The following is a 13,069-nucleotide window of genomic DNA, read 5'->3' as shown; positions in this document are numbered from 1 at the left end:
GAGAGAGAGAGAGAGAGCTAGGCTCCAATGCTTTCGAAAGTACGGAGGCCTCCGTGCTTGTAAGTTGTTTTCAATGATGGGACGTCCGATTCGGCGATCAGTTTCGTTAAACATGATCTACGCTATCGGAACTATCTAGAAACCAAATTTCATAATTTTTTGACTTCGTTTGCCTAGTGAACGAGTAGCCTCAAAATAAACGGCTGAAAATAAAAATCTCATAAAAAACAGTGATAAATCAAATTGAATCATATTTGATGCAAGTAGGTCCTGATGCTAGAAGTCGACATATATTTTTCTTCTCTTTGCTATCTACAAATTTAGTTTTTTAAATGATAGCCTCATCAATCATCATAGAGGCCATTGATGTATCATCAAATTCTTTTTTCTCTCTTTTTTCTGATGATGATATTGAAGGATAAAGAGTACAATTCAAATCAGGTTCAAATTTAAAGGATTTATTTTCTAGTTAATTATGTTATATATATATATATATTTATATATTTATTATGTAAGGTCACAACTTATTGGAATGTGATGTCCTTGAATATGGACAAGCTATGTTTTCTCTCGTTTCTTCAGCTGATGGGCATCTTTTTCATCAGCACTTTTCATCTCCAAAGCAAGCAAGAAAGTCATTTGATTGTTTTGTGCAACTTGTCAACAAGCAAGTATACAAATTTTTTTTTAAATAATAATAAATTCACAAAAAAAAAAGTTTTCATTTCTCCACAAAATGGTGATAAGGATTAAAAATATCAAAACCATTTGGTAGAAAGTGACAAAGTTTTGGAAATTAATATTAATAATTATTATTATTTGAAATAACAATATGATGATTAACGCGGTATAAGAGCTAACTCTGAAAACCTAACTGGTTCTGTTCCTATCTTCATTGACTCCGCAAATTAGGATGGAATTCGCAGCTTAAACTCTACGCTCCTTAATTTGAATGCTTGATTTAGTCCTTGAACCAAATCTCTTTAGGCACATCAAATAGAAAATTTAGGTGAGCATTAGCTAAGTTGGAGACTTTACATGGACTCCTAATTAGTTAGGTGTTGGGTTCACACGCATTGGAACTCTTTGTTGGAGTGTAGCTCACCTTTTGGGTCCACCTATTCCACATTTATTTGGAGTCATTGTTACTTGTGAAATTTTCAATTTGTGGTCTTTTTCTTCTTGTGCTTTCCCACATTGATGAAGATGCATAGGGAGGAGGATTTAGATGATGATTTTTTAAAGGGATCGATTCAAAGGTTGATGTGGGATTGACCTAATAATCACCTAATTAAATAGCAAATTATAGGTTTGTAATAAAACATTGCAAACTCTATAGATAATACCTTATAACATATTCGCAAGGAAAGGATTGTTACAATTGTTGGATAAATATGATTCAAAAATTTATAGACTTATTAAGTTTTTGAATTGGATTGGTTCTAATTACGAAAACAAGTCACAATCAGAAGAGTTGTTTATTAGACTTTCTTTTTTTTTATCTTCTCTTTGTTGTTGGTAAATTAAACAAATTTTTTAAAAAAATTTGTGTGAATCTGCTTATGCTTATCCATCTACCTTTTGATGCTAGGTGTATGTTGTTGCTTCACTATCCATTGGAAAGCAAAACGCGCCACATCTATATCACTTTGATTCCAAAAAATATAAAAGGAAAAAAAAAATCTCTTTTGAATGTAAATAATATCCATAAAATATCCGGACTATTCTGATTAATATGCAATGGAATAGAAGTAAAAAATATTTTATTTTATTTTCTGATTTTTTTTGGGGCAATATAAACTATTAGTGAGCCAAGGCCTTCTTCACGTCCAATATCCGTATACGGCCCAATAATGAATACGAGCCCAAATAGATATACGGCCCAATAACCCGATCACGTGCCGTGAACGTGACCTAGCCATAGTATCCAAACGCTAATTTTTTATCCGAGAATAGTAGTTCTCGATTATCCCCACCAACACTTCCATTTTCTATATAAAGCAATCTAAAATTGTTCTTATCCCCGGGAACAACCCAATTTTCATCCAAACACTATTTTTCTTATCACCATACTTGTATCTATCTCCGTAATAGCTAATTCTTGTTTATACCCGAACCAAACGGTACCAAAAAGAATAAACAACGAATACTTCGCGCACGCTCGCACAACTTTTAAAGGAGCAAAATTACTTACAATAGCAGACGAAAGAAGAAAATGTCTTGGACAATACTGCTCTTTGAGATAGCATTTACATCATATAGAGCTATGTAGTCTAAAAAGAATAAAAATATAAATGAAATTTCTCTAAAACCCTACTTAAATAAACAGTAAAATCTAAAACCCTACTTAAATAAACAGTAAAAAAAAAAAGAAGACCAAAAAAAAAAAGTAACAGGAGGTACCCAAAAAAGTACTCATCACTAAAAAGGAAAAAAAAAATCTAAAATATGATAGTCACACAACTGATATAATGTCTCCAAACGAGTACATTTGGCTTCTGAAATTTACCTATCTCATCATAATTTTTATTATATATAAATATATATATATATTTAAGAAAAAAGGTATGATCAATGGGAGATAGATGATGATACGGTGTAGCCGAAGACACCTCCCTATTATTTTTTTTTTTCTTTGTTTTAAAAACTTTTCCCCCTCAAATTGCTCTTAATTTTCTGTTTAATAGAAAATTTTTTATTTTATTTTGTTTAATTTTGGTGGGGCGAGATTAATTAGGAGAAGCAGACGTGGACGCTGCCGGTCCGTCCGATGAGGCAGAGGGGGCAGGAGGAGGCGGCGAGGTCGCAGGCGTGGCAGAGGCAGAGGTGGCGGCAGGGGAGGATCACCACGGAGGCCGGCCTGAGCCGGCAGGCCCGGCAGGCCCAGCCCGGTTCCGGTTCGGCCCGGTCCGGGTCGACGTGCGCCGACTCCGCGTCCTCCGCCCCGTCGCCGCCGCTGGGCAGCTCCGCCGGCGCGGCCGCCGCGGCGCGCTGGAGCTGGGCGTGGAGCGCGGCGGCCTCGGCCTGGTCGGCGAGGGCCTTGGCCTGCCACGCCATCGACTCGGCGCGGAGCCGCGCGAGCCGCTCCTCGAGCTCGGCGCCGCGCCGCGCGGCGCGCTCGGCCTCCGCCTCCTTCTCCCGCAGCCGCCGCGCCGCCGCCTCCTCAGCCGCGCCCACCACCGCCCTGTAGTGCCTCCGCCGCTTCTCCGCCAACCCCCGCCGCAGCTCCTCCCCCTGCATTCATTTTTAGCCCATTTTCAAACCCAACCCAACCCAACCCAAGCCAACCAACAACGAAGAAGACGAGTACAGTAGAACAGATTCACAAAAAAAAAAAAAAAGGAAAGAAAAGGCTTACGTGAGCATGGAGGAGGCGCTCAATCTCGTCGTGTTGCTGGGCCATTTGCGCGGCGAGCTCATTAGAGAAGAGCGAGGAAACAATGGAGGAAGACGAAGGCGAAGGCGACGAGGACGAGGAGAGGAGGAGATTGGATTGGTTCTGGGCCTTCTTCAATCGGCGGCCGTCGAAGTCGAGGCAGAGGCCGGTGGACAGCATCGGCGTCGGAGAAGGCGGAAGAGGCAATTGCTTCTGCAGCTGCGCCACGCTTATCACCGTAGGCGTCGTCACCTGCAGCACCTGCTGCTGCTGCTGCTGCTGAGAAATGAGGCTGTTCACATGCTGCTGCATCTGCTGCTGCTGCTGCTGCGGCAACAGCGCCGCGGCATCTCTACCCCTCTTCCTCGTGTTGGTGCCGCTCCCTACTGGTAAAAGACCATGCAATAACACCCATCTCTCAGAATCCTCCTCTGCTCTATATATATATATGTATAAAAGAACAGAGTATAACATGCAAACAACAGAGTGTGACCGCACCTCCTCCGTAGAAGATGGCGGGGGAAGGGTCGAGGAACTTGGAAGGGGGCTGGGGGAACTCCATCTCCTTCTTCCTCTCTTGCTCGCTTCTGCATCCAAAACCGAACAAAACCCACAAACCCAAATCACCCGAATGCTCCAATTAAACCTCTCATATAAACGCATCGTTAAAGAGAGAAACACATGCATATCATCATATATATATATAAACCTGTTGAGAATGAGAACGTTGGATGGGTATTGCGCCTGAACCGCCATTGGCGGATTCCAAGCAGAGCGAGAGATATAGACAGAGAGAAAGAGAGAGAGAGGGGGTTGTGGCGGATTCGTCGAAGAGAGAGAGAGAAGGAGGAAGGGGGAGAATAAAGGAGAAAGAAACAGGTGGGGGATGTGGAATCAAAGCTAGGCAAGGCCAAAGAAAGCTTCTAAGCGTTAAGCGTGTGCGTGCGTTCGATCTCCTCCGTTGTATCACCCAGCGATTTCGACGTAGAGGAGTAGAAATAAAAGGAGGCGAAGGAGAGAGAGAGGAGAGAGAAGAGAGATGAGAGAGATGAGAGAGAGAGAGAGAGTCGCGGTCGATACGAACGAATCAGTCCAAAGAACGGCCTTCTTATGCTCCTTCGCACACACTTATCGCGCACACTCTGCGACGACGAAGAAAAAAAAAATTTAAAAAAAAAAATTTTTAAAAAAAATATGAGTAGGATAAATTTGCATTCTAGTCCCTGTACTATCCCAAACTTACATCCTGCACCTATTATCTCTCGCTCTGCTATTAAAAGTTCGAGATCTAAGGTATCTTAGTGCAATATATATATATATATACAAGAACCACGTTATTATGCATTATTTATTATGCAATTAATTTATCCAGAGGATTAGGAGGGGCGTTTTCGATGATCGGGGTTTGAATAATTAAACCACTTATCCTTAGAAGGTGGATTATACGTGAGCCGTGTGGTGATACGTACATGTGGTAACAGTTGAACTGCATTTGGGGGTGACGGATCGCATCTCGGGTAAAAACCAACGCAAACGTACGTGTACGTGTCGTTCTCGAGTTTTCTACGTAATTATAACTTGGATTCTCTTTTTTTTTTAACTTAATTTTTTACTTTAATACAGTTTATATCTTAAGCTTCTACAACAACTTGGATTACCATCTATGACTTGTCTCTCCAACATATATATGTGTATATATAATCTACTTTTCTTAATTTATTCTCTATATATGCATGGTTATTTTGAGCTAAAAGATTAACTAAGGACAAATGAAATTGTAACATGCATGTTGGGAGTTTCATGCATGGATTTGATGTTGTGATCTACTCTTGGATCCTAGACACTTGATCAAAGATTTTCTCGAATTCGAGTTTGGATTGGAATTCGAGTTTTAAATTGAATTTGAGATAACTACATTAGTTTTCTCCTTTTAAATTAAAAAAAAAATATCGAGATTTGTTTTGGATTCTCCCGTGGGTTTTAAGTCTTTGTTGTATCATCCCAACTGCCCCCTCTATTCATTCTCTCCTTATCTTAGGAAACCAACAACAAAGATTAAGCCCCTCAACCTAATCTTGCGTATAATTAGTTGTGAGGCACATTGTTTGAATCATCAAGGTTTCTTTAATTGGAATAGGTTACATAAATTGACTAAAATGCAGCAGAGTAATTAATCTTTCTGGGTCCATCTAGAATAAAGAAAAAATAATAATAAATTCAACATGAATATCATGTTCTTTATATGTGTTATCCTTAGGTTTACTAGTTGCTTCCAATTAGATGACTTATTATTGTGAGCATACATAGATGAGGACAAAGTTGATAATGTATTAGCTAGGACATAGAATAGAATATTGCTATTAAAGTCGAGCATCGTAATTTGATGGTTTTTATTTGTTTTCAATCTTTCATTGTTTGCATGTTTACAAGTAGGAATTATTCACATCACCACATACATAACCCCAAAGCAAAAGAATAGGTATATATATTTTTTAATAGCTGAATATTTGTAGAGAATTTTTGTTGCTGCTTAATTATTGTTTCCTTTGATTGACTCAGATTATTCTCAAGCAACTAATTCATAACATTGCTGGTTTTTATTTTACTTTATTCTTTTGCGCTCAAATTTTAAGAGATATTAGCTACAGAGATAATAAATACTTAGTTTTAATTGAAGGTGGTGAGCTTATTAATTAAGTATAATAAGTAATTAATCGCGACATGAGAAATCGATCGGCAACTATTCAAGGGGACTTGCGTGTCGTACATTGTTTCCAAATGGAAATTATTGCAATTTGAGTATATTCTTAGATTTAAAGTCACATCCATGTACATAATGCACAACAATAAGCATTGGTTGGCTTGACCACAGGTACTTCATATATTTATGCACAAAAATTAAATTGCATAATGCGCGCAAGCACAACAATAATCATGCCGTTCATCGATCCTTACTTCTCAGAGGATGAGGAGGTCACGATTTCAAGTCGTGTTTCAATAATCGTGCCGTTCATTGATCCTTACTTCTCATAGGAGGAGGTCGCGATTTTAAGTCATGTTTGCAGCGATCAAACTCAATCGTAGTATCATAATTTTGTTTAAAAATTTAAATATGAGCAAGAGGCTCTATTTCTTATAATATTAATTGGACCCTATTTACATAGAGCTTTTTGATAAGTCTATAAAAGTTTTTAATTATAACTATAGGTATCCGAAATTTTTATTTTTAAATTAGACTAAAACGGTGAATTACTCACTATATTCACCTACCTGTATATATATATATTTTTTTCTATATCCGAACTGCTAAAGATGTATATATTTCGAGCCAAACGGTGATTCTTTCACCGCCTAGGTTAAATTAAACTTTTCTAAATAAATTATTCGAAGGACAATTTTTATATAGGGTTACAATAATACTGTACGAGCTTAGCAATATAAAAGTTCCTATTTATAATATTGAAGGAATCCTAATCCAATTTTTAATCTCTCTTTGAAAGGGTTCATCCACTTAATAATTAATAGCTATATATCTCGTTTCAATTTAATTACTCAAAACTATACACTTTGCTCCACCGCAATCACGGTCCATTAAATCCGTGGAAAATAAGAAATTAAGACGTGATGGAACAATCGCAACTTCAACGCAAGATCATGTGGAAGGACAAAAACAAAAAAATAAAGAGAAAAACAAAAAAATGGAAAGGGGTGTCTTTGATTCCCACCCCAAACATTAAAGTGTGGACAAAGGAAGGGCAAAAGTGGGGGGGCTCAAATCTCTTTTATATTTTTCACAAGAATGCGTAGTGAGTGAAAAGGGTCGAGGGGGGAGCATGTGATTCTTTTCAACAAGGGGGGGTCCCTTTGCAGGACTAATTATTAACTTCCAAAGGGAGGGAGATGTTGTGACACGCACCGCATCGCAACACACCACACTACTCATATATACAGGTTCGAATCATTCCATCGCTTGGTTTTATCTCCGCATTCAAAGTGGAGCTGGTACGTACTCTTGTGTTGTAGGGATGTTCACGGGTCGGATCTGCAGAGCATCATCTGAAATTCGTGTAAAGGGACGTGTTTGTTTCGCCAAACTTTTCAAAATATCGTAATTAACTTGGCTACTGTAACACACTAGAACCCGAAAAGTTAGCAAGGATCTTATTCTATTTAATATCCGTATCTGTATCCGTAATAGAGGAGAGAAATTAAAACAATAGAGAATTGATATAGGTGATTGAAATAAAGAGGAAAAGAAGGATGGGAAAAGAGAAAGGGGGAAAGAGAACAATGCATCATCACGCATTTCTTGGGAGATTTTGGACCCCACAGAGGGGGGTGGTGGGGTTCCCTCCTATTAAATCTCCTGCGCGGCCATAAGAGTGTGATGGGGCATATGGCCTCTTCCATTTATATTCATACCTATCTATATACCCCCTTCTCTATTTAGATAGTTACCTCTACTTGCTCACATCAGTAAATATTTTATATTCATACGCATGTAAATAATAATAATAATTCATGTGAAAATATAATAACATTTTGATTCTAAAGTCATGTTCTTATCCGGTGGATCAGAAGGAAAAAAAAAAAAAAAAGGTAAAACTGTATATATAGAATTTATCTGAATTATAGAATATTTTGAATTGACTATTTGATTTTTTTAAAATTTTAATTTTTCTATCTAATTTTTTAATTTGCTTGATTTGTCTGTTAACGCAGCATTTGGACTTCAAATTTTAAGTTATTCACTTATTTTGATGAATTTATAGTTGTGAGAATTGTATGTAATATATACTAACTAAACTTGTGAAAATAAACAGCGTATTCAGATTTTAAAGTCAAAGTGCGGTTGATTCGCTCAAATCAAACAACTGAAAGACTAAGTAGTAAAATCAAAATTTTTGAAAAGTCGAATAGTTAAGTCAAAAGGGACTATAACTCATATAAATTTTGTATAAATTAAATTCACCAAAGAATAATTAAATCTATACATAAAAAAAAGGGTGTGAATCTTATATATATTTTATCTGTCCAAAGGTTAATATCTCTTCACTAAGCTTTATCAACTATTTATTTTATATTAAAAATGTAAATTTATACCTCACTTTTGAGCGTAGAAATAGTATTTCTTAATAATAAAAAAAAAGAGTCCTTCCCTATTTTTCATCTTTTTCCTACAAAATTAAATGCAGAAATCAAATGCAGATTAGTTTTGATTACTGATTACTGATATTCTCTATAAAATTAATCTAATAAAAAATAAATCAGAATTAATATCAATTACTAGCCTCTCACATTAATTAGTTGCCTCTTTCACCTTTAGCATTTCGTTTTTTTTCTTTTTCGCCATTAATTCTCCATGGACTTTGCCTTGAATTTGTCCTTTGTGACAGTAGATAGCTTCGGGTAATTGCGTGGTTGACGGTTCTCTGCATTTGTACTTATTCTTACATAAATATGACACTAAATTTTATGCAAAATAATTTACTTTTCTATATCTATATATATCAATATATATAATTATCTGTGACAAATATATATATATATATATGTGTGTGTGTGTGTGTGTGTAAATATAATAGTAGCTAGGGAGATGGTCTAGGTTCTTCTCGAATTATTGAATCATCACCCTAATCTGCAATTACAGGATAATAGTTTGCATCTTAGAAAAATATCTATCATGCGCATGACAATAGCATGCATCTTTAAAAGTGGTTGTTGTGGGTTGGAGTCCAGTGAAATAATAATAATAAATATGGGAACCGTTACTTGTAAATCTCGAATCATTCACTACAACAGAATTAGATTATAGGGACACATGTTTGGGACACTTTTGAGTAAGTGTCCCATTTATTCTAAAACTTAAAAAAACATATACTAATGCCTAAATATAAAGTCCAATCCAACTAAAAATAAAAGATTACTCTACTCAACCCACCACACCCAGTCCATTTGGCCCGATTACAAACAAAAAAGAAAAAAGAAAAGAAAAATTAATTACCATCTTTTTTCTCTCTTCACTCAATCCACTGAAATTCTAAACGAAGAGCCTTTCCTGTCGTCCTCCTCCGCCACTGCAGCCAACGAGATAGAGTTTCGGCGGTTGCTAAATGCTTAAATAAGTGTTGGTAAATTAGCAGCACTCTTTTAGATTATAGCGACACTCTTTAACTGTCACTATATACCTAGCGACACTCTTTAACTCTCTCTAAATATTTAAACACTTTTCAAAATTTTAATAATAATTATAACAGATTGAAAAGATTAGTATGATAAAATTGACTTTTGGATGAAGACGAAGTAAGATTTATACAAACTTTTAAGTATATAAGTAACAATAAATACATATCGAAGGCACAATTTGAATGGTTGAGTATACGTCGCGATTAAGCGTTATATTTCATTTTATTTGTGTGTCCCTTTCATGAGTTGGATTCTGTGAAGGGTGCACAGACGAAATAAAATTAATTATTTATATTATTATTCTTAAAAAGTGATAAATTAACTGTTGAGATATGATCTTTCTATATTCTACGATGTGTAAAATGCTCTCCTTTAAATGAAAAAACTTCAAATACCTTAATTTCTTGTGGTTTTGCGTTTTGTCTTTTTTAGTATCATATAGTTTAAAATGCCTCACTTAAGTACTCTGTGATTTTATTTTTTTCTTTCTTTTATCCCTTCCGTTAATTTTTCCTTTAAATCAGTGACAAAATTAAAATCACAAAATATTAAAATAAAAAATTGGTAAATCACATGATACTAAAGTAAATATTCGATAAATCATAAATGGAGTATCTGATGTTTTTTGTATATGATTTAATGAAGTACTGACGGAAAGCGAAAAATAAAAATCATAGGATACTAAAGTGACACGCTTTAAACCAAATAATATTAAAGTGAGAAAGTACAAAATTACAGAGGTGGTATTTAAAGTTTACTCCTCTTAAATTAATCTCTTCCAGATGAATGGATGGGCCAAATGTGAAATGGCTTGGTTCGTTTTCGAGTTCATTCAAAGTTTATTCATCACCTCATATATATTGAAGGATCACCTGCCATTTTGGCTACACCGGGAGCAGCACCCACTAAGTGGACCATTTTCGACCGTTACCGCGGTTCAAATTTTATAATGATATATGAGACGATCCATTCCATGGAAAGAAAAAAATTTAGTATAGGTCAATATTTGTATTCCTAAACATCAATCTATTATATAAAAAAAGAGGATATAATGACAACAATACCCCTAGGTGAAAATTATCCCTATCAATTAATGCCATGTCACAAGTTTACCCTGTTAATGTTTATATATATATATTAAATAGAATCCATTTATATTTACGGTGTTACCATATATGCGTTAAGTAACACTAATTACATATAGGATGAATAATAACCAAAGATTTTAAAATATTGTTTGGATTTTATTCCTTAAACCTCAATTTATTAGCTTGTAGTGCTAAAAAACTATCAAATATATATGTTGTATTCATTCAAATCTCGACAGTTTTTTTAAATAATACATATATGCACAACTGTACTAACAAATTTGCAAGATAATTTATGGACAAATGGTGTAATATATATATATATATATTCTTATACTTAACTTAAGAATGATGCATCGTATATTTTATCGCGTCGCTTAGTTAATTGCTTTTGATGGTAAACAATATTCAATAATACCTACATTTTACTTAACGCAAAAATTAAGCGTTGTATATATATTTATATAAATGCATCTATATATATATATACATATATAGCATCATTGTATACGTTATAGAACAACTCGAATAGGCAACATAATATTCGCAAGGCTCGAGTGTGACACACTAGCTAACGTGCCACTTACGTATGCACTACCACCTATCAAATAAATATATTATAAAATTAATGAAATTAAAGGGACAAGTAATAATGACATATATGTATTTTGATTGTATAATACATGGCAAGTAGAAAACCTGCTTAATTGGATAATATAATCAAAGAAAAAAAAAAAACAATGCTATAAATATTAGAATCTTTCATTTTCGTATCATATGAATTAATCAGCTCCTAATAAATTATATATGAAAAAGTAGAAGTGGTCCAAATTATAAGAGAAATAAAGTCATTTTTGGTATATTTGTCCTTATCATACTTCTTCTTAGCCATGATTATATTTTGGAATGTGCGTGACATTCATTAATTCTCCATTTGGAAGCAAATTGATTAAGAAAATTCTCATTCAACTTTTTATCACACCAAACTGTTTTGATCTAGTACGGTAAATTTATTTCTCCAAAAAAAAGTAATTTTGAAGTAAATTTCTTTTTATTTTGTCAGAATTTTTTTTTTTTCGTTCCACTAACTTACACATAATAGAAATATGTATTGATAATTGTGAATATACGTTGTGGAAGCTGTTTTTTTTTTCCTTCATAATTTTAGTGAGAACCATAAATTTTTAACATTGTTTGATGTCGTTGCCGCAGCTGCGTTATGATTATACATATATGTTGTTTGAATAAAGCGATTTGAATAAAATTTATGTAATAACTTTTCATCAGAAAAGTTTCTAACTTTAAAATTTTAAAGTGAAGCTTCAAATTTTACTCTACAACTGGTTAAATTCTCTTTATATAGCTACAAAATTTTCACCTGGAACACCTGGCTCTAGCTTCAAGGAGAAGCTACCTCCTTCCGAGTCATGGTAAAACTATTCTGTAAATTTTTCTTTTATTATTATTATCTTTTAAGGAGTTGTGAGGGAGGTAAAAGTATATGTTAGAAATGTCAAGTCCAAGGTGCCTACTAAGAGAGACATGATCATGAGTAGATGTGAAACTATGCATGAACAACTCAGCTTGGTACAGTGCAGTGACTTTGCCTCTTTTCTTGGGTCTTTCTTGCACACCAAGGATCTGCCATGTTATACATGTTCCATCTCACATCTTGGTGAGTACACAAATAATATATAAATAGTTTCATTACATATCAGGAACTTTGTAGAATCTTTTTTCAACTTATTATTATTACCCCACATGAAACATGGCAATAAGTGACAATCTCCCCTATTTATCTCCCTATGAATTGCCCTACTTAACTTGTTGTTTAATCCCTAGTCTTTGCATGTGGATTCCCACAGTGGGAGCAAGTCAAATTACCCGGCACATTTCATGGGTAGTGGGCACCTTTTATTTTTTTTATTACTTTATTTTTTTTTTCCTCCCCTTTAATTATGTGTCAATATGTCATCTCCATGTAAAAAAAAAGGAAAGGTTCAATCAAGAGAACTAATTAAATATGTACAATAGGCACATATGGTGCCACCACTGCTTCCAAACTTTTTGTTTTATGTAAAATCTTATTTTTTGGAAACAAAAGCTAGCTAATTTAATTTCCTCCACTATTTACTGTTTCTTGGATTAAAAAAAGGGTAATATTTTTCTCTTCTCTTCATCATATTCAATTTGAATAAAATCACTTAGCAGACACTGCTTCGTAATAATTGACTAATTCGGTATGGAAAATGAGGGGGGAAATTAAAAAATTCACAACTTTAAATCTAACACATCGTATCATTTGATATGTTATTGCTCACAAACCTACAAGATTTGCTCGGACCACTAGAGTCATGTGACACATTTAAAATGAAAATATACATCAAGCAACCAATATCCTAAAAAAGAAATAAGGTTA

The 13,069-nt window shown here is 34.8% G+C and overlaps 1 protein-coding gene across 4 annotated transcripts; it reads right to left on the bottom strand.

Annotated features, from left to right (window-relative positions):
* On the bottom strand, positions 2,137-4,538 carry LOC109713628 (probable BOI-related E3 ubiquitin-protein ligase 3). 4 transcript variants are annotated; one of them, XM_020237782.1, is made up of 4 exons: positions 4,086-4,538; positions 3,875-3,960; positions 3,359-3,759; positions 2,137-3,234 (listed from the first exon to the last, which is right to left on the bottom strand). In XM_020237782.1, exons 1-4 carry the CDS (start codon positions 4,130-4,132, stop codon positions 2,734-2,736), a joined length of 1,035 nt encoding a protein of 344 aa, XP_020093371.1. In that variant the 5' UTR covers positions 4,133-4,538; the 3' UTR covers positions 2,137-2,733. The 4 variants fall into 4 exon arrangements, with proteins under 4 accessions (XP_020093371.1, XP_020093370.1, XP_020093369.1 ...); XM_020237781.1 differs by having other exon boundaries at positions 3,359-3,762; positions 4,086-4,534; XM_020237780.1 differs by having other exon boundaries at positions 3,875-3,963; positions 4,086-4,532.

Source organism: Ananas comosus, linkage group 8 (genome assembly GCF_001540865.1).
Source record: "Ananas comosus cultivar F153 linkage group 8, ASM154086v1, whole genome shotgun sequence".
Classification (NCBI taxonomy): Eukaryota; Viridiplantae; Streptophyta; class Magnoliopsida; order Poales; family Bromeliaceae; genus Ananas; species Ananas comosus.
This window is presented reverse-complemented; position numbering and strand designations above follow the sequence as displayed.

What these genes read in the sequence shown, in the direction of transcription:
- LOC109713628 (XM_020237779.1), bottom strand. Translation starts at nt 4,132, where the DNA reads ATGGCGGTTCAGGCGCAATACCCATCCAACGTTCTCATTCTCAACAG. An exon ending in AACGTTCTCATTCTCAACAG is followed by an intron (nt 3,964 to 4,085) that starts GTTTATATATAT and finishes TTTTGGATGCAG; the next exon opens with AAGCGAGCAAGAGAGGAAGA. An exon ending in CGCCATCTTCTACGGAGGAG is followed by an intron (nt 3,763 to 3,874) that starts GTGCGGTCACAC and finishes GTCTTTTACCAG; the next exon opens with TAGGGAGCGGCACCAACACG.